Source organism: Camelus ferus, chromosome 18 (genome assembly GCF_009834535.1).
Source record: "Camelus ferus isolate YT-003-E chromosome 18, BCGSAC_Cfer_1.0, whole genome shotgun sequence".
NCBI lineage: Eukaryota > Metazoa > Chordata > Mammalia > Artiodactyla > Camelidae > Camelus > Camelus ferus.
The window spans coordinates 15,650,901-15,677,086 of record NC_045713.1 but is presented as its reverse complement, the minus strand read 5'-3'; the positions used below and the strand labels follow the sequence as shown (position 1 = coordinate 15,677,086).

General features: G+C 46.8%; 1 protein-coding gene and 1 non-coding gene across 2 annotated transcripts; one reads left to right on the top strand and one right to left on the bottom strand.

The window, feature by feature from the left end:
- Positions 1-552: 552 nt before the first annotated feature.
- HMOX2 (heme oxygenase 2) lies at positions 553-25,122 on the bottom strand. The gene is made up of 6 exons (XM_032461140.1): positions 24,988-25,122; positions 4,652-4,778; positions 3,329-3,446; positions 2,452-2,943; positions 1,436-1,562; positions 553-1,339 (listed from the first exon to the last, which is right to left on the bottom strand). Exons 2-6 carry the CDS (start codon positions 4,735-4,737, stop codon positions 1,212-1,214), a joined length of 951 nt encoding a protein of 316 aa, XP_032317031.1. The 5' UTR covers positions 4,738-4,778; positions 24,988-25,122; the 3' UTR covers positions 553-1,211.
- Positions 22,613-22,685, top strand: TRNAT-AGU. Its single transcript has one exon. It is a non-coding gene; the product is annotated as a tRNA-Thr (tRNA).
- Positions 25,123-26,186: the final 1,064 nt, after the last annotated feature.

Sequence of the window (26,186 nt, the reverse complement as noted above, 5' to 3'; positions counted from 1 at the left end):
CGTGCAGGGAGGTACCCTCACTCCCTTAAGCAAGACAGAGCCATTGGGACTGAGGCTTCTGGTCTGAAGGCTACCGGGCATGGTCAGGCAGCCTAGGTCCCCAGGTTCTGGCTGGCTCAGCCTCTGCCCCTCACCTGACTTGTGAAGGCAGGTGGGCTCAGTCAGTTGTTGAAAAGTGTCCCCACCATTTAACCTTGTTTTTGAGTAAAACTTCCACAGATCCTCAATATGTAAAACAGGTAATAAATTCCTATTAAAATAAATATTTAAATCCACATTTCTATTTTAGACAATGAATTGTTACATAATACAAGCATATGCTTTTTTATCCTTATTTGTGGGAAAAAATTTCAAAAAGTGGAAAACTCCAAAGCACTCCAAGAATTAGAGAACCACAGGACCAGCTGGACTTCAAGGGTCTTCGTGAGATGGCCATGATGACTGCCCCAGACAGGAGGGCTGCTGAGTGACCAGTAGTACTGGGGACACATGTAGGGCTGCCTGGGGGGCCAGCAAGGATGACAGGAGGACGTCGCACCAGAAGGAGGAGGCGGCTGTCAGAGTCCACTTTATTGAGAAGGTAGCATTTACACAGGTCATGGCCAAAGACCCTACTCAGGGTTTTCTGCTTGAGAAGCATTGAGGACTGGCTGCCCAGGACGGAGTTCCCAGGACCTCTGAGGCAGGGTGTGAGTCTGGCTTCTGCCCCTTCTCACCCCTGGCCCTCTGCCCCCAGGAGAGGTCCTGCAGAGGAGCAACAGCATCTGGGGAGGCCCCCCTCCCTCCCACAGGGCTAGGGGAGCCTGGACTTGCTGGCTGCTCCGCTCCCAGCAGGGAAAAGTTCCCACCTAAATGCCGACACAACAAGGAAGAATGGAGGGAATGAGCCTGGGGTCAGACGTATGGGGGCCCCGGCAGCCAAGCTGGTTCCAGAGGCCCAGGCCAGCCCGCTGAGCTGCGCAGGCTGCCCTGCTGCCCGCCATGGCCTGGGGACTGCAGCGGGGGTGGGCCTGCATCCAGCTCAGCATCTGGCCTACAGACGGGATGCTGACAGGCAAAGGCTTTAGCATCTGGCTTTTATTGGTGGTTTTCTCAAGGCCAGCATTTAAAAAAAAAAAAAAAGGTCACCTGAGGTGGTAGTTTGGTCGTGGGTGGAGGTGGGGGCGGGCCAGGGGTCAGGAGGAGGGCGCCAGCGTAGTGTGGTGGGTCCTTCACATGTAGTACCAGGCCAAGAGGCCGGCAGCCAGGGCCACGCTGGTGGCCAGAATGAACTGGAGGGTGGGCCTGCTCAGCACAGCCAGGGCTGTTCGGAAGGGGCAGCTGCTGCCCTCCAGGATACCTGCATGGCAGCACCAACAGAGGACATGGCATCAGTGGGGGACGCAGGAACACGGACATGCCTGCCCTAGCGGGGGAGCTCAGACACGAGACCTACCTTTGTCTTGTTTAGCAGCGTAGTAAGGGCATTTCCGCACATCTCCCTTCCCATCGTGCATGGGAAGCCCATCCTCCAGGGTGTCTTTGGCCAGCAAGGAGCCAGCCTGGTCCAGTTCATTGAATATCTGCAGGTGCAGAGGATCAACAGCCATCACTGTACTGTGTACACTCTGCTTTCAGAGAAGACTGTCTCCCCCACACACAGGGAGCTGGAGCAGGTGAGGCTTGCTCAGGAGCACACAGCAGCAGCCCCAGTCAGCAGCCGGGCGGCCACGCTGACCTGGCAGCCCTCCCAAGCATGAGCACTGCGAGGTGTGGCAGCACCTGTGCTGCCCCGACTGACACACAGCCCACAGCTGAAACTACCAGGGGACAGACAGGAGGAGAAAGCAAAAGCACTGCCCATGTAAGCACCAGTACTTCCCTATTTCTAATGGGTGTTTTTAGCAAGAAATGATAGAAAAAGAGGAACATGGGAGAATGAGGCCCTGGCAGGGCTGACTCATCCTGAGTGGCCCTCAGAGGCCTACAGACATCAGGCTAGGGGGCTGCCAAGCCTACGGTCAGGTTGGCACTTCACTGCCTCCTGTGGCCACGCTCCTGGTGCTGAGGGCTGGACCTGGGCTCTCTCCCCAGGCTTGGGCCCATCTAACGGCCTCTAGTAAACTGAGTCATTCTTCTCACTCTCCCTGAACTGTTCAAGTAGGACTCTTCATAGCAACCCTTGCTAACAAGGGGGAAATCCATTCCTCAAGACCAGAATTCTGTGGTGAGAGAGAGCTCCATTCTCCCCAGCCCCTCTGTGCTGGGGCCACGCCTTCCGAAAACATGCACACAGGCTCTCTATCAAACAAGGCGGCGCCATCGCTGGGTTTCGTGCCCTCTGGCCTATGTGGTCCCTCACCCTTCTCTCGGGCAGGCTGCAGTTCACCTGTCTAGTGCACTGATGCCCCTTCAGGCAGCTCAGGGGGCCCCACAGTCAGAGGCCCCTTCCCACCCAGCCCCTGGTAGTACCTGCATGTTGTACTCGAAGGCCCTGTTGGCCTCCTCCACGATTCTCTCTTTGGTCCTCATGTCCAGGTCCAGGGCGTTCATCCTGGCCCGGTACAACTGCTTGAACTGCTGCGCATTGTCCACGTTCTCAAACAGGTAGAACTGGGTCCCCTCCCCTGTGCTGGGGAGCTTCAGGGCCCGCTGGGCCACCTTCTTCAGCACCTGGCCCCCCGACAGGTCCCCCATGTAGCGGGTGTAGGCGTGGGCCACCAGCAGCTCTGGCTCATTCTGCCCCACATAGTGGATCTGCTCCACATACTTTCGGGTGGCCTCGGAGCACTGCACTTGCTCCTCCCAGTCCCCACCGTAGAAATACTCCATGTCCTTGGTCAGTGCCGCCTTCCGGTGCAGCTCCATGGGGAAGTACAAGGGGGCGAAGGCTGGGTGGTCCTTGTTGCGGTCCATTTCCTCCTCAAGTGCCGAGTACGTGAAGTATAGCGCAGTAGTGGCCAGCTGCCGAGGGCGATGGGGACACCATGGGCAAGGGCAGGGCCTGGGCCTCAGCCAGCAACTCCTGAGCCCACCACCCACACATCTGAACAGCTGCAGACAAAGGCTTGTGTGGCACCCCCCTCCGTTCCCCTAAGGCCCACTTTTAGGAAGTGAATTACTTCACACGTGCAGGAAGCTTTTGTTTCTTAAAGGAATGGCATGGTGAATTCTTCGGAACGTGGCTCACTTCCTTTACATCACTTAAGACATGAAAACACAGCCTGTCGTTGAGAAAGCATGGAGCGTAGAGAAAGGCCCAGCTTTTCCCTCAGAGCAGCTCCAGGGGGACCTTCCTCATGGCACTAACACCCCCAGCCCAACCCAGTCCAGGACCGAGGGCACAAACCTTAAACAGCTCTTTCCTGATGTTGCCTTTCAAGAAGTCCTTGACAAACTGGGTGTTTTCTGCCCGGTCATGTGCTTCCTTGGTCCCTTCCTTCAGGAGCTCAGAGAGGTCCGCCATCCTAGGGAAAGAGTGTGTGTGTGTGAATTAGCCTTTCCCAGCTCCAGGGGGACCACTTGCTGAGCTAGAGGCAAAGGCTGCTCAGAAACATGACTCCAGCCTCTTAACCTAAGGAGCACAGGGCAGGCAGACAGGAGTCTGCTCTAAGGACTTGCGTGACACTCTGGATGACTGTGACCTACTCCTCAAGAATGTCATGTCTCTCTGAACCACTCAAATGAGTCATGTTTTGCTTCTGCGGCCACTAGTGCCCAAAGAAACACACACCTCTAATCCTACCATAATTTGCTGGCTTCAGGGAACAGCCAGCCTTCGGGAGCTTGTCTCCCGGAATCCACGCCACGGAGGAGGACCGACTGTATACCTCCTGGGGCGGCCCTGCTGCCATTCTCCTACCTTGAACACACAACCTCTTCAGGATTATGTGTGGCTGGGCCCAGGTGTAGGAGGGTAAGAATGAGATCAAGGCTCGGGATGGTGGAGCCAGTACCTAGCTCTGTGCTGCTTAACAAAGTGACGCAGGATGGAGTGGTGCTGACATACTCCAATACCAGACAAGGCAGAGAACACACTGTGCAGGGGCACCTGTGTGTCCACACCATCATCCACTTGAGCAAGAAAAACTTGGCTTCTCAAGGCCCAGCCTGGAGACTGGCTCATATCACCCAGTGCTGAGAATAGATTATTATTAGCAATTATTACAAGATACAAAAACAGAGCTTTGCCAATGACAGGGCTATAAGGAGAGGCTAAGAATGATGAAGAACATGCCTGGGTAACATGAGGCTTCAAGTGAACTGTCCCTCCACAGTAAGAAAAACCCTGAAGTTAGAGTTGCTCTCACATTTGAAGGGGTAGAAGACACTGCCTCTGACGACCCTTTTTCACCCAACGACAAAATGCTTAGGGTTTTAAGAAGAAAGAAGGACCAGAAATACCATCAGATGCTACCCTCAGCACTCCCAGCAGTACCTGTCCTGCCTCCTCGCATGAGATGATGGTGAGAAGGAATGGGGAAGAGTGTAGAGCGGCCCAGGCCGCCGTCCACTGTCTCTGCAGCCTCTGCGGTGCCAGCCTGGCACCCTGGCGGCCACAGCAGCACAAACTCTGACCACACTTGGTACCCCCAGCATATGAAGCCAAGTGTGCTGGGCGTGGCAGGCCCTGGGCCCACCTGACTCAATACGGCCAGCCCCCATGGCTCACCTGGTGTGGTTTTCTTTTCCTGAGGCCCCAGAGCTCTTTTTCTCCGACTCATCCAGCCCCTCTGAGGTCTCCAGTTCTGCTGACATCGTTGCCAAGTGTGGTTCTTGCTGCTCTCACTCCTCCGGTCCTGTAGAGACACGAAGAGCTGGTGATGCAGTACCCATGACAGTCACTTCCCCCAAACACCTGCTGGATCTGCTCTCCTCCAAGCCAGTGTAACTGAGGAGTCATCCACATGCCTCAGGAGTGTTTTCCTTAAAAATGAAGGTCTGCCATTACTGGTACCATATCTGCATATGGAAAAAATTTGAGTATGGACGGTGGATTAGGTAATAGCACTGTACTGACGCTGAACTTGCTGTTTTTTATAACTGCATTGGGATTATTTAAGAGAATGTCCTTGTTTTAGGAAATACGTACTGAGGTATTCAAAAGTAAAGGGACATACTACCTGCAACTTATTGTCACATGGTGCAGAGAGAGTCTGTGTACATGCACATATGTGGGGCGGGCGGGGGTGGCAAGAGGACATGAAAGCAAAGCAAATGAGACAAAATGCTGAAGGTGAAATATGGGTTTTAAAAGGTACACAAGTTCAACGTACTATTCTTAGAATTTTACTGTATGCTTGAAATTATATCAAAATAAAAAGTTACCTAAAACATAAGAAACAAAGAAAAAGAATCATTAAAAAAAATGCAGTAGTGCAGGGGCTCTCAGTTCAGCAGCAAGCGCCCCTGAGGCCAGCCCGTCCTACCTGTCAAAGGCAGATGGCCTTGCGCAGAGGGCAGCAGAGCTGGGCATGAATTGGGGGGTTAAGCCAGGCCATTCAGAGCAGCCCTGCTTTAAAGCAGAGCAGTTCGAAAGGCACCTGACAACCTGCATCAGCTACACTGAGTCACCAAGCCAGCAGACTGTCCCCACCCCACTCGACTCTGCTAGGCCGAAGGGAATAACACAAGTTAGCCAATCAGTGCCCGCTGCCGGCTGCCAGGGCTGAGCCTTCGTCAGCCAGGGAGATGTGGTCCCTGAACACGACAAGCTCACCCTCCACCCTAACAGTGCAAAGGGGCAGCCCATCTGGGGAACTTCTCAGGTGAACAGCAGCACAGCTGCACCAGCAACTAACAAAGTAACACAAAGCCAGAGCTACCAAGACGGGGGCCAAATCAACCCAAAGAAAGAGACTAACTTTCTACCTCAACCAGCATCTATCTACTGGGCATTAGTGAGCTCCACCTGGAAACAGGTGTCAACAGGGACAAAGAAGTATAAGAAATGGTCCTTGAAAGGTACAAGAAGACAATAAAAAACAATCTCTATCTCACCCCACAGATATAACCACTGTTAATCTGTTGCTATACATCCCTTCTGAGTCTTCTCTAGGCATGTAGTTACATCTTTGTTATCTTTTGGAATGATATAAAGCATGGTTTACTCAGCAGGATCTTTCTGAACCTTTTCTCACCTTTAGATTTAGCACTTATACAATGGGATTAATGATAGGAAGGATTAAGTGAGAACACAGAAGGCTTTTAGCACACTGCCTGTCATGAGGTAAGCACTTAGTAAATATTAGATATGATGGCTTGTACTTGCATTTTGATTGAGGCTTACTGAGGTTGTCCAAGAACACTTAGAAAACAGCAGAAAGGGAAATAAGTCAGACAAAGCATAGTATCACTCATATGTGGAATCTTAAAACACAAAAACAAAACAAGTTCAACTCACAGAAACAGAGAGTAGGATGGGGGCTGCCAGGGACTGGCAGTTGAGGGCAAAGGGAGAACGGCCGGTAAAAGGGTTCAAATTTTCAGTTATAATATGAAAAAGGTCTGAGAATCTAATGAACAGTATGCTGACTATAGGTGATAATACTGTACTGCATAACTGAAATTTGCTAATAGATCCTAAGGGTTCTCAGTAAGAAAAAGGTAAATATACGAGGTAATAGGTGTGTTAACTTGACCACGGAAATCCTTTCACAATATATGCATGTATCAAATCACTTTAAATATATTACAATTTTATTTGTCAATTATACCTCAGTAAAGCTGGGGGGAAAAGAGAGAAAGAAAAGAAATAGCATAACATGGAAATGGGAACTTCTCTTGACTCCAGATCAGATATATTCTCCTCTATAATAATGCTGGTGAACGGTATGGTGCAGACCCTCAACAACAGACAAGAATTGAGGTAAGGGAGAGGAAGTGCCTCCAGATCAAGGAACAATATGAAAAAAGCTAGAAATGGGACAGTCCACAGAGATGGCGAAAGGCTACCTAGCTATGCGTCCTCTTTCTGAGGGGTCGAGGTAGACATTTTGCCAGCTCAGAATAAGCCCCACATTGGCCTTCCATCAGCTTGTCCATACTGATCTGATTTTACAGGCTTTTAAGAAGTAACATCTGAGCTCCACACCCTTAGGGACCCTGAGAGCCACGATTTGTCCCCAGCCACTCAGCACTCAGCCTGCAGAGAGGAAACGGTGCTGGGATGGGAGTTCTGGGCTTCCCACAGGAGGGAAGCCTGCAGTAAAAGGCCTCAGAGCCTCTAGAAAGGTATATGACTATGCTGAGGGACATGTCCCAGGCACCGGAGGACTGCAGCCCCCATGCTGCTTCAGGCAAAACTAAAAGTACATAAAGACAAGAACAGATGTCATTCAGTTGCCTAGGTTACCAAGAGCAATAATAGGTAAACTCCATGCAGCATAATGATCACACAGTGATTGTGTGCATGACTAAATGTGATCATTAACTGTTTCACTTGACGATAACTGCATGCTCTGGGAGAATGTAGTCATTTAAGCAACAAGGCTTCTGATTCTCTTAAAAATACAGACAAGGGAAGAGAAAGCCAGCTTCCACAGGTGTCTACCTTGGCACCTTTTTCTCAGCAATATTTAATTTGTATCAGGCTCCCTTTGGGTACACTCCCCCTCCACCCTCTTCAACTGGGTTCTGCCTGATGGCCCCCAATTCCCTCCTCCTAGGCCTGACTCTGGCCCCAGGGGCAGGGCCACAGCTATATGCTTCACTCCAGGGCCCAGAAAATAATAGGCTCTCGATGAACACTTATTGAACAACAAATCCAGAGGAAAGAAGGTGGGCCGGCAATGGTGTAATGCATTCTGCCAACAGTATCCACCTGTGGACAGCAAAGAACAATCTGCTGTCCACTACTTCAACAGGTTCTAAACTCAAAACACGGTTAAGGATTTTGCTTTGAAGGAAAAACAGATACCAGCTTATTCCACCCCAGCAGTAAGAATACTGAGTGCTTAACACGTGCTAAAAGCTCCATCTGCCAGGAAAGGAGAACACTCTCGGGAAGGCTCCGTTAGTACATTCAACCCACACAGGATGGGTATGAGGAAGAGGGGCCCATATCCATCCCTAAAGCCTGATCACTGTTCCTCAAGGGAGTGGCCGTACAGTGTGGCATTCAGGAGCCACCTTGCACATCAGAAACAGAATTCACTTCAGTCTCTGAAAAGCTACATGGCCAAACGAGGTCAGGGTGACCTCTACACCCAAATCCTATTTTCTTTGCAAGAACCATTGGAATCCCTAGAAAATCAGAAGCCAAATAATAAATGTAAAACCTTTTTAGACTTCAACCTCTTGTTATCAACAAGAAGCTGCCTCATCCCCCCAACAAAAACAAAAACAAGAAGATCCCAAAATATTCCACTCTGGGAATATCCCACACTTGAATAAGTATTAAAAGTAATCTGTACAAAATGAGAAGTAGCCGTACTGTGACATCTGAAACAAGGCACACAGCCTAACAGTACAGGGAAGGGCTGCTCAAACAACAGGAAACAATGGAATCCTGGCATCGCTGCGACAAGTTGATGGGCTGCACCCACACATGGAAAAGTCTAAACTTATTTCTTCAAAAAAGGACCCTAAACACTAACTCCGACTGTGTATAACTGAGCATACTGATGATGACAGGAAGGGAATCTGGAAAGCTCTAAACACTTATTTGTTGGACTTTTTAGGCAATTGGCTCCTTCTTGAAAGGGGGGGAGGGAAAGCCTGGGGAGAGGGGAGAGAGGAGAGAGGAACAGAAGGAGAGGAATTGGACCAAGCAAACCAGCTAAGACCCTGTGCTCTACCATCTAAACAACAGGAAGTTCCCTGGGTCCTTTGCTGTTACTAATCCCAGAAAGATCAATCTGCCCTCTCTCTCTTCTACTTCCAGAAACTGTGGCCTTCAGTTTATAAAATGTACTTCCACAACTTGATAATTCTATACTCTGAGCTGTTCACCTGATCACTACCGGTTTTTACTCCCACACCTGATCTGAGAGAAGTAGCAACAACAACCCTGTCACCAATATTCCCTCCTGCGGACCTGCCCAGCAGACCCAGAATACTTATTTCAAAGTCTCCACCCTGGTAAATGACAGATTCAAGGAACTAAGGCTTTTGAAAGAACAGACATGTTCAAAGGTGTTAAGTCTTCCTCCTCAGAGACCCACGTCAGCAAATCTCAGGTCAGTTAGCCTCGTGCACTGCCGCAGGACGGAAACATAATCTAAGGCTGTATCATCACTCATTCCCCACCTGGCGATCCCAAAAGGCACAATGGAGACTTCATCTATAACAACTCTTTTTTTCATTCTCCTTCTTTTTCTTTGCCCTGGAAAACCACAAACTGAGGGAAGGGGTGGCGGGGGGGTGGGGGTGGGGTGGGGGGTTGCTGAGCTTGGTCAGCACTAGAAGGGAAGGAAAGGCAGAACGACCAGCTCCCTGAAGTTAGAACAATTCTCCCACCTGACTGGAATTGACAGTGACCAGCAACCAGCTACCGCAGCTCAAGGGACGCCCACCTGGAGCTAGTGCTACCACCCATACAGAGAGGAAACAGCCAGAGGGAAGGTAACTGGCAGCTCAGACTCCTGCTCAGGATCCACTGCTGCTCCCTCCCTGCTGGGCATCAGGAGTCCCTGCCTGCTTCCTAAAAGGCTGTTAGAGGCTCAGAGTTGACTCCTGTCTGGAACTGGCGTCACATTAATAAGAGGTGACTATTCTTCATCTTCCCCCAACTGCCACCATCCCGTTTCCCCCGTTAAACCAGAAGCATCCCACAAGACAGATCAAGACTCCCTCAGACTCTTATTTTCCCAGAATCCACAATCCATGTTCCACATCACGTACAGCTCTGCACCCTGGGGAGTCTCCAACCTGAGTTGTAATTGTTGCAGATGCACAAATGGAATGACTACTGAGAAAGCTAGCTAAATAGGAAGGGGGGGAGGGGTGACAATAAAATATTGGTTAAATTCTAAAATACCAAGTCAAACAATAAAATTTTTAGTTGGGTGCTAGGTCTCTGAATTAAATGGTATGAAATTTAGTTTTTATCTTTCTTCAGATCTGATTCATTCCTCTTCCCTTCCTTCCCTCCGCCTCCACCCCTCTCTTGTGGTCTAGATTTTCTAACTAACGAGTTGTTTATAATTCCCATGCCTCTGAGCTGGCCAAGGCCATCCTCACCCCACAGGCCTCAGCTGGGTTGGCTCTTGCGTTTACTAGCTAGTACTGTGTTTTCTCTGCTGCTCCTCCGGAGTCCACTGCTCCCCTCCCAGGGCTCCAGCAGCCCAGGGTCTCCCCATAGTCCCTGCCTCTGGCTGCTCTCCCCGCAACAGAGCTGGGCACTGGGCCCCTGGCCCCTCTGACTGCTCCATGCAGGCCCAGTCCCTCATCCACTCCCCCCTTGCCTAGCGAGGCTGCTCCTCACCTGCAGGCCTGTGAGGCAGGCAGTCCATCGGGCTCTGGCTCCTTCTCTTAGCCAGTACTGTGGGTAATGAGGCTTCTTCTGTCTCAAGGCCTGCCTCTGGTCACTGGTGCCGCTTTCTTCCCTGCAGCCCATGGATATGTGTGTGCTTTCCACTCTTCCTGCTGAAACTTTCAGTTGTATACTTCTTTGTCTAGGATCCCCACCCTACTTACATTGTGACATTCAGGAGGGTCACAGTTCAAGATGCATCACCTCTCACAGAAACCATGTACAATATGTGCCCCATAAATGTTTTTGGATAATAAACACAGAATACAAGAGTCCAAGATACTCCTTTACTGGACTATAGGATTGTTCCTTCTCTATAGCCCCTAAAGGCGTTTCGCCTTTAAGTGAGAATATCTGTTTCTGTTTAACACCATACTCAGGCCAAGTCAATTCTTAATGGTGCCACACACTCCTAGCAGGCAGGCCTCAGCAGATAAAAACAAACAGGTTGTTTACCCAAAAGTTCTTTTCTGAGTATCTGTCTACATAAAAAGAGTAAACTAACATCTTACTTATAACCCTATATATGATCTGGGGAACAAACCATGGAAGGAACAAGAGCAGGAGGGAGGAAGCCGGGGACAGGAAGGTGCATCCCTTCAGAGCCTCCCAATCCCTCCCTGTGAAGTGTAATGACTACCTGCCCAGCTTTCAATACGATACGAGACTACTACTAGGATCAAAGATGATGACCATGAAATCACTTTATAACAAACAAGTTACACAAATGTTACAAAAGGAACTGAGAATGAACTCAGAACTATTTATTACTTGATCTACCCTAGGAGACACTCCTGCTGAGCTTTTTTCAGACCTTGTTAGGACACCAGAAAACTCTCAACATGGGGAAGAAGCCCTATTCCTGGACAGAGTGTGGAGATAAACCTATTCTCCTTAGCACTGCTTAAAATCCAGTGCTTATAGGGGTAAACCCTGCACCAAGGTCCAGTTTTGGCTTCCAGCGATTTGCAGAGGAGGTGCAACACATCTTCTGTATTAACCAGCCCCTTGACTGCCCCTGCCCTGCTCCCAGACCTCAGGGAGACTGGAATGTTGGGGGAGGGAGCTCAGTGGACCTGCCAGTTTATAGGAGCCACTTCCAGGCTCCCGTTTACTGTTGATTATTGGTATAGACCCAGCTCACCTTCAGGAACAGAAAGGCAGCTGGGCCCTGCACAAAAGGCATGGTCTTAGAACTAGAAGGATTTGGGCTTGAGACCTGGAGTTCCAATGCTGCGTAGCTTCACAGCCATAGGTAAGTCATAACCTTTTGAAGGCTGAGTTTCCTCATCCATAAAACTGGGTAACAAAACTCTCTTTGCTCTGTATTCTCAAGTGTGCTGTGAGGACTAATTGAGCTAATATGTGTACAAGTGCTTCGTGAAATATAACACTGCTCAAGTGCAGATGATCTCTTGAGAAAGTTGTTGGCAAAGTTGGGTGATTATGAAACACTGAGGAGGTATGTGAAATTCGGTAATTCTGAGTCGGTCATACCTAAGGACTTCTGACAGTCCTCATTCCCTGGCAATGCCAGGAAGTGGGAACTCCTGTTCTTCTGAGGTGAGACCTGTAACCACTTTAGCCAGAAAATCCACACTGCAGATGCTGCTCAATGCTGGCTGAGACAGATGTCGGAGTAGTGCACAGAGTTGAGTCAGCTCTGACCCTACAAGGCAGTTGATAAGATCCCCCCAACCCCAAACCACGAGGAAACCACATCATCCACGTCACTAGCTTCTGAGTTTGCAGAATAAGCAGCCTGAGGTCTCTGAAGTGTGGTGCTGCCACTCCTCAGCAAATCTTATACACGAGCTTCACCCGTTTCATTTTGATCACTGGGTGAATTCAATCCCACAGTTCACTGAACACATAACTACCTCTTGATAAAGAGCAAGTTCAGACAAGGAATCCTGGAAAAGTGAGGAGTCCAGGGACACAAAGCTCTTGTGTCAGATTTACCCAACACACACCTGCACATTTGGGCAACAAGAAACCAGAAAGCAACGAAGGGAGCTAGCCTCTTAGTAACCTCAAAAACAGACAAGACTCAGGAAGTCCAAGACTTCTCTGGCGGGCTTTTTTCACTAGGGAGGGTGTGTGCTCATCTCTAGCATGTTCAAATGCAACTGAGCAAGCATTCCAAGCTGCCACCAGGACAAAACCTGAAACAATGAAAAGGCAGAGAAGGGGCCAAAAGTCTACTATTGCTGGCGCCAAAGACGAGCCCTGGTAAAGAGCACTTCCTAGTAAGAATGAAATAAATATAAGACCCACCCTGTTCCCTGAGTGCCACCAGGTCTCAGGACTGAGAAGACAAAGACTCTTTAGTTCCAGGAGAAGCACCTGGGGGGTGGGCATAGAAGTCCTGACTGAATTCTAAAATGGTCAGGCCAGGATTTTCTAAGAACAAAGCCTAGGCACCAGACATCCGCAGAGCTGGTTGTAACACAGTGAATGCTGAAAAGACCATGTGTCACCCCTAAGTCTCAGCAAGCAAAAACATTCCAACTTTAGAACAATCTTGAAAGCATGTGTCCTGTGGACTAAGTGGTCAGTCACATTTCTGTTCACTCAGGTGCAACAAGTGTCACCTCTCATAAATGACGACTCCAAATAGCATTAGGGTGGAGGGAGAGAGTGGGTGATTAGGATGTTTCTGCTGAATTTCCATTCTGGAAAATCTAGAAGTGCTGTGGGCTCCTGGGTGCTTTCCTCTCTACAAACAGGCTCGATGGAACCTAAGTCGTATCCCTGCCAGGGCTTTTGGCCCCTCAAGTTCACACAGGAGAAGGTGGTGCAGAGAAGCACCAGACTCGCGTCTAACAGATGTGGACACATCTTGCTAAGTCACTTTTGAGCAGAGTCCCATAACTACAAAGGAACTAAGATCAAGAGAATTAAGTAATATGGCCAAGGTGATTCAGAGAGTTAATAGTCGAGTTAGGACCAAACCTGAGTCCTTCTGAATGCAAGGTCATTCCTGCTGTGTCCCCAGTTAATCCCCAGTGGTACATGAACGTGAGATTAGCATGGTGTCACGACAGACTACTAGCAAATGGAAACTCAGGTTATACCACATGCATTTATGCTCTCAGTAGAAGGGTTTTCTAAACCACTGAGTGCCATTTGGTTTTTTAGTATGAAAAGTGAGCTTAATCCTATGATTTCTGAGAAGTAAATGCTCAGGCTCCCATTTGAAGATTCAAGATTCAGAAGCTGCTGCTGCCTGCCCCCACAACACTCACCTTGGCTTGCTCAGGTTACATGGCAACCTGAGAAGACTGTTCCCTGCTGAGCCCTGCTTTTGTTGACTAGCAGGGCATGCCAAGGCTGGAGACGGTTGGTCCCAAAGGGGAGGATGGACCTCCCCCTCCCCAGCTCGGTATCTGGAGGGAAGCAGCCAGACCTGCCAGGTCTTGGTGTACAATGAAGCCAGAGGCTCTGGGGCATCCCTACACCAAGGGGTAGTCACAATAGGGTCTGCACATTTCTATAGCACCTATTACCATAGTAATTACAGAGAAATAGAACATCTGGTTTCAAGAATCTGAAAGCATGTCCTCCATGTACGGAGGGTTTAAAATCTGTTCAGTCCTGTCTTTCTATCGACTGAAAATATACTCTGCCTTGGAAAGAGTAGTGTGACAGACAGGAAGTATATCAACATAAACTTCTTACAAGATTAGCAATTCCATTGGCTAAGGCATTGGTCAATCTAACAAGATGGCTCCTGTATCTCACTGTGGACCTTAAGGCCTTTCCAGAGGCCTGCAGAGTTAAGAATTATTCCCAGGCTTTCTCACAACTGCTTAGAGTCTGGCAGCAGGGGGAGGGGTAGGGGTAGGTGGAAATGGGGCAAGGAAACAAGACCCCACTAAGAACAGGTAATTCCAAGAGGCTGGCCCCGTCCTCACAGGCTTGTGTCTATGGTGCAGGGGACCAGCAGCAGCAGCCACTGGACTTTCTTAGAGTAAGAGGCTCGGCTTTCCCAGCATTACCAGCAGGCCCTGCCTCCACTGAAGGAGTGGTCAAGGGCACAGAGCTGACAGCCTGCTGCCACCCTACTCTCTGGTACCCTACTCTCTAGTTCCCTGTATTAATGAATGAGGCAACAGCTCCCAGGAATGGGGGTTCTCAACTGTTTCCTCCCTCAGTATGTCTGGTCTGATGTGTACATGAATGACAATGTCCCTTAGGAGTAGCCAGGAGCTTAGCGGGTAGAGAAGATATATTGGATGTGAAATTATCAGTAGTCAGTTGAAACAGCAGCTCTCTCTTCACCTCTAAAAAGCCTCTCAGAATGAAAGCTGACTTACAGGGATAATCTTTAAGTCAATAAAACTTATTTTTTAAAGACAAAACATTCATACATTTCACTGTTAGGAACAAACTACTTGCAACACTCCTCAAAACCACACTTAAAAGGCAGAAAAATCAAGGCAGCACAGTGACTACTTAACAAATTGCCCTTAAACTCTCTTTCTAGATGCTCTAGCTCTTCAATGAAGCCTTCTAGGATCCAAGCTAAGAGATAACACATCACTTTGCCTGGTCTATTCATGAAATTTCCACAGACATGCACTTTACTTTCCTCACCAGTATGAAATTCCCAGAACACAGCCTCCCCATGCAATAGTCACTGGCAGTAACTTAGTGTCTGTATAAATCTGACTATTATTCAGATACAAATGTAAGTATCTGTATGTCAGTATACATTCTAAGACATGGAAGAGAGGAGGGTATAGCTCAAGCGGTAGAGTGCATGCTTAGCATGCACAAAGTCCTGGGTTCAATTCCCAGTGCCTCCATTTAAAAAATTAATAAGCAAGTAAAAAAACCTAATTACCTACCCCCTGCAAAAAAAAATAAAATAAAAAACATGGGAGACTGAATCTCTCCATCTCAAAGTTTCTGGGAGATGGGCTCAACAAGTCTAACAGCAGCCACAGGCAAGGAAGTCCTACTGGCACAGCACAATGTTAATGTGCTGACAGGACACCAAAGAAGTTGGGGCAATGACGGAACTGTGTGATGATCTCTAGAGCCAACCCATGGTAGACTCCCAACAAACCCTACTTGAACTAATAAGCCCAGTCAAGAGAGAATCCACACACAGGCTGAGAGGCAGCGCAGGGATGTGGTTAAGGCACAGGCTCTAGTTGGTCACGACAGAGGATAAACCCTGGTCCTGCTGCACACAAGCTGGGTGGCCTTGGACCAGCTATTTAGCTTCTCGGAGTCTCAGTTTCTTCATCTGTAAGGATAGTAATAACTACTCCACAAGGTAGGTACCAAAAAAATTTTTTTTTATTTACAGAGATACACATTCCATAGACAGAACGCAGTCCCCCTCAGAAGGGAGAGTAGCCCCAGGAGATACACATTCTACAGTAAAGTGAAAGTAGATTTATTCAGGGAGATACACACTCCATAGACAGAGTGCAGGCCATCTCAGAAGGCAAGAGAGTCCAAGTATAAAAATTAAATGAGATAAATTTCTTATAAAATTGTGCCATGTTGTATGATGCTGATTAATGAACTGAAAAAAAAAGTCAGTTAAAGTTTAAAGTTAACAAATGTTCCTATATACTTTTAGTCAAGAAATGGAAATACCCCTGTCTCTATGAAAGGCCCTACAGTAGCATCCAATCTATCCTGGGTTAAATGCTCACTATGAAGACACTTTGTTTTCATTTTAACACCAGATACCAAGAAAGGAACAGAAAAACCTTGGAATTTCTAAAAAAATAAATTTTGCAAAGGACCTAAAGGGAGACAATCACCAGAGTTCAAACTCTTTCAGGGAGGCTCTGAACATGAAGGCCCCTCCATGCTACAGAGGGTCAAGATGGGGGACAGGATGCGTTATTGCTTTGTTTCTTTAGAGCAGCTCATTGCTGTAAATAAAGGTCGAAGTAAGTGAAAAATTTACTTGATAACTCTGATTTGCATTTACATCCCATGATAATCAATCCCCAACCCAGTGACTCAGATGGGGGCCATTTTACACCCCAAGGGACATCAGGCCATACCTGGAGATATTTTTGGTTGTCACAAGTGGGATGTGGGGTGTGGGCTGTGCTACTGGAATCAAACAGACAGAGGCAGGGATACTGCTCAATATCCCACAATGCACAGAAAGTACAAGTGTGCGTGCACACACACACCCACCACCACCAATCCAGCCCCAAATGTAAACAAAACCGAGGTTGAGAAACCCTGCTTGAACCTCAGAAGCAGTGGTTCACACAAGGATGAGTCTAAGACTCTTCTCATCCCTTCATCTGTTTACAGGGAGACAAGATGAGGTTTGTTTTGGCAGTATGCGTCACACCATCCATCATACCTTCATCAAATACCCTTTACAGAGATTTCTGGAGAAAATGAATTTCCACCAGAAAACAGAAGAGGGTGCCAGTAGGCAGGATAACTTGGCACCATCCACAGATGTCAATGAAAAGGGTCACAGTACCTTCCTGGGAATAGGACTGATTTGTACTTAGATTCCTAGGATGCAAAATCTTTAAAGCAGGCTCAGTAAAACAAAGTCAGGCAGAGGCGAAGCCCTGACAGAAAGTGAGTTTACTGATTTATTTGTTGAATGGAACACAAAACTGGGAGAAAATCTCATTATTGCTTATCAGTCTGGTGTCCAACTGACAAGCAGGCTAAGAATGAGGAGAACTAAGTTCTACTACCAGGTCTGCACTAACTGTATTACAAGACTTCCCCGGAACTGCAACACCTTCATGTGTAAAATAAAAGGCACTTCTCAGTGAGCTGCGGGGAGGATGGTACTTAACTGGAGGCAGAGCAGGAAAGACTGGGCTTCCATCTACCCATTTCAGACAGAGCAATTCCCCTATTCCTTCCCATACGTTCTTCGAAAATAGAGTTGTGCTGCTTCTAAAAATAAGGTCTAGAAAACAATGAACTGGACGATCTTGGAGTCCTGGTATTACATTAAGAGCTACTTAGACAAGTCTTTCATTATTATAGCGCTTGTATCCTGTTACAGTATTTCTTGGTATACGTGTCTTTATTCCAGATTGCGGTTCATTTATCTTTGCCTCCTACTGCCCAACACAGAGTACCTACCTAATCAAGGTTTGCTGAGTGAATGAATGATTTCCAGAACTTAAGGTTGTCTCAAAATCAAGGTATTATCAAAGAGCAGGTGACAAAGAGAAAATTTAAAAGAGAATCCCAGAAATAAGAAAAATGGCTGGCTAATAAGTAAGCATTTTTGAGTAGCATTTTTACTGCAGAAATTTCTATTGGTGGGGGAGGCAGGAGTGACATGGGCCTCATGGGGAGACCAAGCACACGATGCTTTTTGCTCAAATAGCTCCCTGTTTCATATCTGATGGGGAAAGGCTGCACTGCATTGCCTTTACTGGCTTCCTTACATTCCACAGATACAGCTATTGAGAACACACCTTTTAGATTTTGTTTTAAAGACTTTGAAAGCCTGATTAAGAGCAGAATACTGTTTTACTCTTTAAAAAAAAATAGGCAAAATTTTAACAGTCCAGGTAACAAACCCTTGCCAGCACTCCTCCACCCCAGGCACCCACAAACCACCGACTCCTCCTGCTGTCTGCCTCTGTGAAAACTCTATATTCACTGAGCTGGCTTTAGAGAAGGGATTTTGTAGCAGTATTCTCTTCACGTTTGTTACTCTAGGGAAGACATCAACCTTCTTTTAACAAGCCCACACCCTGTCTTTAAACATATTTTGGAGGAAATACACTAAGGCATTAGGTTATCATTATTGCAAGGGGAAAAAGCAAAATGCTACAGTAATCGCACTTTACCAAAAGAGAAAATATAAAAACAAACAGCAGTTTGCTACTAAATAACTTCCTGTTTCAGAGGCAGCCCCTACAACTACAAGAATTAAAGCTATGTGAAGTGAGTGCCTGTAATTCCCAAGAGGTCTCCAGAACTAGTCAAACATCACTATCACCATCTATCATCATCATCAAAAATAAATTCAAATGGCCCAGAACACCTATTGCTGACTAAGGACCTGATTAGGCAATAATGAATAACTAGGAAAAAAGAAGGCAGACAAAACGGGGAGGGCAACTGTCCAAGAAAGGCAGAGAATCAAGTGCCCCAGGGCACTGAAAGGTATGCTCAACATTCTCCCAAACTAAACCCCTACACAGAAGGTCAACACGTGAAGCAAGTACAGTGGAGCATCCACAGTTAAAGCATCCACAGTGGGAGTGGAGGGAGGGGAGAGGGACACAGCGCTCTTAGAAACTCTGAGCTCAGCCTGGTTTGCTGGCAGAGGTCTAGGGGAGCTAGGGTGCTCACTTTGAAACAGTTTCCATTCCTGCTGTGCGTGCTAAGTGACGGCAGCTCTGGAACAGTCTTTCAGGCCTGTATGTTCAAAACAGCAGGGGGAGGCTGATCCCAGATCAGCCACTGTTCCCAGGCCTGAGCAGGGCTCCCCCTACTCTTTCATACCTTGTTTTGCACAGTCCCAGCAGTTTCTGAAAAATGTCCTGACCTTCCAAAAAGCATGTGATATTTATGTCAATTTACACCATCCCCAACAATCCTACTTGGCTCTAAGTCTGTATCATGGGCAGGTGTATACTATAATCGGCTACATTTGACTGTAAGGTTTCTCTGAGAGCAGATCTGGAGCCTCACTCACACTAATCAGTATGGGCACTTTAGGGGCCCCACCCCCTGGGAACCAGATTAGACCACTGTCTATATGGGAACACGCTGTCCTTTGCAGGAGCATTCTGTTTCATGACAGCTAATGTTCAACAGAAGGTTGTTTGTTTACAAAGGAATCCTAGGGTTTCTGTCTCTAATCTTCCATCCAAATACCGCTGCATCTGAAGATACAAATTCAGACATGCACTTCTGAAGATGGGTGGCAAGGATATTTGTCAGAATAATCATTAGCCTTTTGGGGTTGCAAATCCTTCTGAGAATCAAATGAAGGCTTCGAACTCTCTCTCCAGGACAATCACATATTTAAAAAAAAAATGTTGCTCATGCCATTCCAGAGCAACCACAGGCCCCTAAAGTTCACCTGTGGACCCAGAATTCAGGTTAAGAATCCCTATTCTAGAAGAGTCATTTTATGACAGACATTCTTTTTGTGGGTAACGTTTTCGGTAAGAACCCTGAAGGCTCATTCATTAAAGAGGGGTTTCCCCTCCTCCCTTCTTTTCTCTTCCTACTGTCTTTCGCCTAACCCAGTGAGGTTCAGTTCAAGTTACTATCTTTTCCATTTCTCAGCTCTTCATTTCCCTGACCTCCTAGAATACTGATGTCAAGCGACAATCATAAACCTTACAAAGTGAATTTACTGTTATGCACCTCCCTAAGGTGGCTGCCAACTCCTGGTGACCAAGGACTGCTGGGCTTGCTGCTGTTTTTGCACACCTGCTCAGTGCCAGTACTCTGCACACCACACAGGCAGTACATGCTTGCCAAACAGGCAGATAGCACTGTTTCTTTGTCCTTCTACCTGCAGGCACTTGCACTTGACTGTGTTGACTTCTTTAAAATCTGGGCATATGCCCTGGAAAAGCCACATGTAAAGGCAAGAAAGCATAACCTACAGCAGCCAGTCGCACCACTTTGTTCCTTTTGGGTCCACCATTATGACTTTCAGCAAACACAAAAAGTGCTACAAAGCAAGACAAACATGACACTGAGCATACTTAGAAATTCTGCTGAGGTTGACAAAAACCCAAGTGTGTGGTAGAGGAAAGGAATGTTTTAAAAGTTATTTTCTAATTAGTGGGATACCTGCTACTACTAAGCAAAGAGAGGCCTGACTCTTCCCTTGTCTTCCTATAGAAAACCAAGGGAGTAAAGGTTTAATGTCCCCTCACTACACCTGCTTTTCTCATCTGCCTTCAAACACTATTACCTAGACCCCTCTCCCAAGCCACCGTCAGTTCTGCTCATCAATTCTTCCCCTTCATCTGCCTGCCCTTCTCTAAATTGCCCTGGAAGGAGTTCCAGGTGACAACAGTTACTCTGCAGTAGCTGGTAGCAGTCTTGCCAGAGAGAACAGCAGATCCAGTATCTAAGGAAGGGATGACTACACTTGGGCATGTGACATGCCATGTTATCATCAACAAATATTTACAACGCTCATGGGCTCCATGAATTACAAAGAGGCCTAAGATCTTGTTCTGGACTTCAAGTAGCTTGAGAGAGAGATGGAGAAGTAGAAAGATAAATAACATATCAGGTGTACTATAGTATAAATACTAATTGTGCAGTACAGACAACAGGCTAAAGACAGAGCCTTGTGTTCCAGATTTTCCAGGACAGTTTACTCAAATATCCTGTCTCACCAACTCGTTCAGTACACCTGTACGCTCAGACTATGGGTCCCAGTGTTTGGCATAATAAATATGATCACCACAGTGACTGATGAGGCAGGCAAGCCAGCTAGATTAGCTAAAAGCTTGATGGCAGATTGTTTTAATCTTGCTAGCACCTTCCCACAGCCCTCAGGTAATTGTGGGATTGAATATAATACTTGACAGGGAAACCTGAGTCTTCCAAGACAGAGGGTTCATCAGGAGAAAGGCAGGAAGCTGGGAGTATTCAGAAAAAGTCAGGCTGGCGGGATGCTGTCTCTTTATGCCATTCTCCCTCAAAGCCCTTTTAAAGTTACTGAGAACTATGACAATAATTAGGCCCATGATACTCCTGGGAAGGAAACAAATCTATTCATGTGACAAAAATTAATTTTTTCCTCTAAGTAGAGAGAAGAGAATATCCACTTGCTGGGCCTCCGACAGAAAGGCTGACAGCAGTCACTGCGTACAACAATCCCTCTTTCTGTCCTCCCTGCTGTCTCCCTCGTGTATCCTGTCACTTACTTCTCTGCGTTCTTGCCAGTCTACTCCCTCTTCTTCCCAGCCTGTATTTTAGACAAGTCGCCCCAAACAGGAATCACATGGGAAACTTTAAACACAGGTTCCCAGGCCAAATCCCAAGCCCAGTGAAATAGAAAGGTTTGGAAACCCCATCCTAGATCAAAAAGTAGCATTCAAGGCGCCAAAGACTTGAAAGATCATCAAGTATTCACCTCATTTTTCAGATACAGAAACTGCAGTTCAAAGGGTGTAAAATGTTTTTCTCATGGCCAAAAATATACCACTACAGCTTTTATTTTTTTAGAGAAAAACAGTTTATCTTTCACTCCAATATAAATTAAATGTAAATTAGATGCAAAACATTGTCTAGTGTTGTATAGTTGTTTGTGAGTGAAAATAATGGTTACAAATTGATTAATTAGCTCAATTTTGTACTTAACAATTCAATCATTTTGCAGTACAAAGCAGTGTATCTGCAGACTTTCACAGAGATACTTAAGTATACATTTGAAAAAGAACCCTCCTCAACATCACATCATTGAACAGCAAGAAGACGTGTATCCTGATGCAATTTCTATTCCATAAGCAGACTAAATAGCCTTTGGATTACTATTAAAATATCTGCTTAGAAGAAATACATCACTTTGAGAAATACATGTTTGCTAAAAGCCTTCTAAAATTACATCAAAGCAACATTAAAACCTGCTCACTGAGAAGAGCCTCATGAATTTAACCGCTGTTTCAAAATACCTAGTTAAGGGTTCAGGAATATTACCTTGTAAGGTCTGAATATAGATGTGGCTGATATGACGACCCAGAAGGAGTTCCTGGCTCCATTTCAGTCAGCCATGATGGCAATTTAGATGCAGTCCTCTGATGAACTGATTGTAAATTTAGTTCCTTCACAATAGCTATGCACCTCTAAATTATCTATAGTAAACTCCAAAAATCATTGTTATTCTTAAATGGAAAGACACTGGTCATATCAAAAGGATTTATGAATAAATGTAACTGCATATTCTGTAGATATATGTAATGTTGCTAGACCAGACCATCAGTTATGTATTTCACTACTGTATGTTCAGTTTATTATAAGTTTAAAAAGAATTTAAAGTCAGCTGTCTTCATTACCTGGCTTTAAAACGTGTAATACAATGGGAGACATCTTACAGTAAATAAATGAAGTCAATATGGAGAAGTAAACCATAGAGAGAATAATACTACAGAGCACCTGAGTGGTCACCAGAGTGAAATATTTTCCATATAAAAAAAATAAAAGAGGGAGGGTATAGCTCAAATGGTAGAGCGCATGCTTAGTATGCATGAGGTCCTGGGTTCAATCCCCAGTACCTCCTCTAAAAATAAATAAATAAACCTAATTACCCCCACCCCAAAAAAAACTTAAAAAAAAAATACAAAAACAGAACTTAAAAATAGAAGACCCCAGTATAAGCAGTTATATTACCTCTTTCAATTAAAGACTCGCTCCCCACCCCCATTTCTCTCTCATTGCTGGCAAGAATGAATCAGTAATGGCACTCTTCAGCAGGGCAAAAATATCCTGAGAGATTATTCACATTATAATGAAAGACAGAGCTTTCATCCTATGTCTCTACACAAATAAACCTATCAGATACAATGAATTAAGTTAAAAAGCAAATAACCTTCACTGTGTTCAACACAAAAGGAGATGTGACCCAGATCTCTTAATTCTCCCATTAACTACTATCAGAAAAAAGAGATTGTATTAATCATCTGTTAACTTCTTAGTTAACTACAGCCAATGATATACAAGGAAGTAATATACTGTTCAAATTTTTCATCTTTCTCTCCAAGGAGTTACAAGCTAAATTCTAAATTTTACACTGAAACATACAATTCCAATTTTCAAAAACAGCTTCCTCCTGGAGGAATGATATTTCAGTTTTTGGTACAAATCTGATAGAGTTTAACTGTCCTATGATGAGAGTCAGCTTTTAAAAAGAAACAAAAATCAAGGTAGCCCAAAGCCCTTAGCTGTCTGTCTAGTTTTGCTTTTCGACAGACTCAGTGAGGGGTGAGCCAAAGGCAATTAATGTTTTCTGTAACTCATCTTCTCCTTGGCATTGTCGTTTCTAGAGTAGCTCATACTGCTGACTCTGGTGACTCACACCATCTCACCTTATTGATGTAAAGGAAAAAAAGATATCAAGTCAGACAATGGAGAATCACAGGTTTTTTCCTCTTAACATCTCCAGTCAGGTGAGGTCACTCGATGCGTCTGTTTCCAAGGTCCCTCGAATTCCCATACCCTCACCAGTGTTTTGGCTTAAGTACTGTTATTTCAAAACTTTTTTCCAATTTCACCAAGTAAACTTGTAAATGCCCAATTGAACAGTGAGCTCCTCGTAAGCCTGTGATGTTGTCCCGTGATGTTTCTTGAAAAAAAAATAATGAATAAAGCACAGATTTACTCATTTATATTCCTTATGCCCCTCCTTGCAGAAGAAAAACTAAAAATGTTAATACAGCAGGTAAAATTTTAATCAAAACACTCTGGTTAATGCCGTAACAGAAATTCAAATACATACAACCAGTGAGTTCCTGTTTCCTTCTACTTGGGAGGACAGTTTAGGGGAAGGGGGAAGACAGGTTAAATAACAATCCATTTCTAATCTCTACAGCTCTGTTCAGGAAAGCTCATGGGATCTGGGGGCAGACGACCAGGGACAGGACCATCTGTGCCATCTTCTTGGTTGTGAGATGCAGTCCAAGTCTCTTAACCAGAATCTCACCATTAACCCCATTTTACAAGTGGGAAAACTATCAACTCACAGGGTATTGTTATGGGCTGGGAGTGAGAGGGCTTCCTGAACTATAGGACATTATACCATGTTTATCTCTTTTTCAATCACATTCCGCCTTGTGTGGTTCACAGAGCCATGAATACAACATAAGAAGGATGAACAGCCACAGGCCACATAAGTAATTTAAATAGCATGACACATACAGGTTTTGTGCAAAGGCGGTGCAAGGCGGTCCTGCAGCTTTTATGGGGCAATTAACACACCTAGGGCACTGCGCTTATGAGGTGACAGGTAAACTCCCTGCCAGACTAACCGGCTGTCCCTGACATTGGTCCCTCGCAATGTGGCGGCCGCGGGTCACTGGGGAAGTCACGACAGCGACTTAAAGGGCCCTTCGGATTGAGGTGAGTCAGGAGGAGGAAGGGCAGAGCCCGGCCCACGCCAGCCTCCCGGACACGGATCTCCGACGCCGGGCCAGGTCCGGGTCCTCTCCGGCCCACGGTGGACGGACGCGCCGGCTGGGCGGTCAGAGGTTGCAAGCCCCGCCAGGAACGCCAAGTCCGCTAGCGGCGACCCGGGGGTCACCTCCCCGGGGCACTCGTGACGCCGGGAGGGGGTGGGCCCGAAGGGGACCAACGCGAACGGGCGGCTCAGGCCGCCCCCTGGCCTCTGAAACACCGTCTGGGAAGCGGGGTCCCCCCGCCCCGCCCGCCCGGCTCCCCGCCACCCCGCGCCCGGGCCCACCGGGGTCCCTCAGGCTGGCGCCGGGGCGTAGCGGCCCGCGGCCAGACAAGCCCAGCTCCAGAGGACCCGGGCCGGTCAGGGTCGCCAAGGAGCCGTGAGGGAGGCCCGGCAGGGCGCGGGCACTCACCGGCCGCAGGGACGCTCCACCTCCCGTCAGCGCCGCGTCCGCGAGTCTGTCAGCGACTCCCTCAGCCGCCGCGGCACGCCGCAGTTGAGCAGGCGGCCCGACGTGCGCACGCAGCGGGGGCGGGGCCTGCGGAGGACACGCCCCTGCGGCGGGCACGAGGCAGCTCTGCGGGCCGCCAGGTCTGCTGCAGAAGTCTGAGTGCTGGCGAGTGAAAAAGCTGGTTTCCCTGAGACCCCGTGCTTAAGAGGACGCCTCGGGGCTACGCGCTTTTCTAGCCCTGTGTCGCCACCGCCTCAGGTTCATCTCATGCTGGGCTCCACCTGCCCTTTCTGTTCCATCCACACTGGTTTCCCGTCATTCCCTTAACCATCCGATTGGCTGAAGATTAAAACACTGACATTGTCCGATATTGGCAAAGATGTGGACAATGTGCGGTGTTTGAGGGAGTTGTTGGGAAGGAGGGAACAGTTTGGCAAGGTATGTTAAAATTTAGAATGGACATTCTTTTTGATCCAGTATTTCCACTTCTGGGAAAGCTGTTCCTGAGAAACACTTGGCGAGAACCCAAAAAGGCACAAACTAGGAAGGTCATTGCAGCACTTACCAGGACACGCCATTTCGATGAAAACCGTGAAACAACCCAAACGTTCATCAGAAGAGGTTGGGCTGGGGGTTGACTGGGGCACATCCATTTAATAGAGTTGTGCCACAGTTAAAAAAGAAGGGCAGACACCACCGTAGGGAGAACACCAAGTAGAAGGGGTAAATCAAGTTATAGGAAAACACAAAAATACGTTCTACTATGTAAATGTAACCTTAAAAACAGATACTAAACTCAAAATAATGTATATGCTGAAGTGTTAAAGCGTGAAGTGTACTGATGTTTACGACTTGCTGGAAATGCATCAAAAAATAAGATTAATTGATGGCTAGACTCCATCTAATTAAGCAAATATAGCAAAATGTTAAGAATGAAAGTGATGAGTTTTTTGTATGTTCATACATTTTTGTGATAAATTTTTAGGGAGGATTTATTAAGTACGATGAAATAAAAATTCATATGTTAAGGGGAGACAAGAAAAATTTAAACAAAATTTTTCTCTGCCCATTTGGGCCTCCTCCCTCCCCGCCAGTGTGCCTTGTGCATCCGCATTATGCATTAACCAGACCTCCCCAACAGCAGAAATACCTCCTCAACC

Coding starts and splice junctions, on each gene's coding strand:
- HMOX2 (XM_032461140.1), bottom strand. CDS start 4,737: ATGTCAGCAGAACTGGAGACCTCAGAGGGGCTGGATGAGTCGGAGAAA. Junction 3,447..4,651: donor GGAAAAGAAAACCACACCAG/GTGAGCCATGGG, acceptor CTCTTTCCCTAG/GATGGCGGACCTCTCTGAGC. Junction 1,563..2,451: donor CCTTCGAGTACAACATGCAG/GTACTACCAGGG, acceptor CTGCACCTGCAG/ATATTCAATGAACTGGACCA.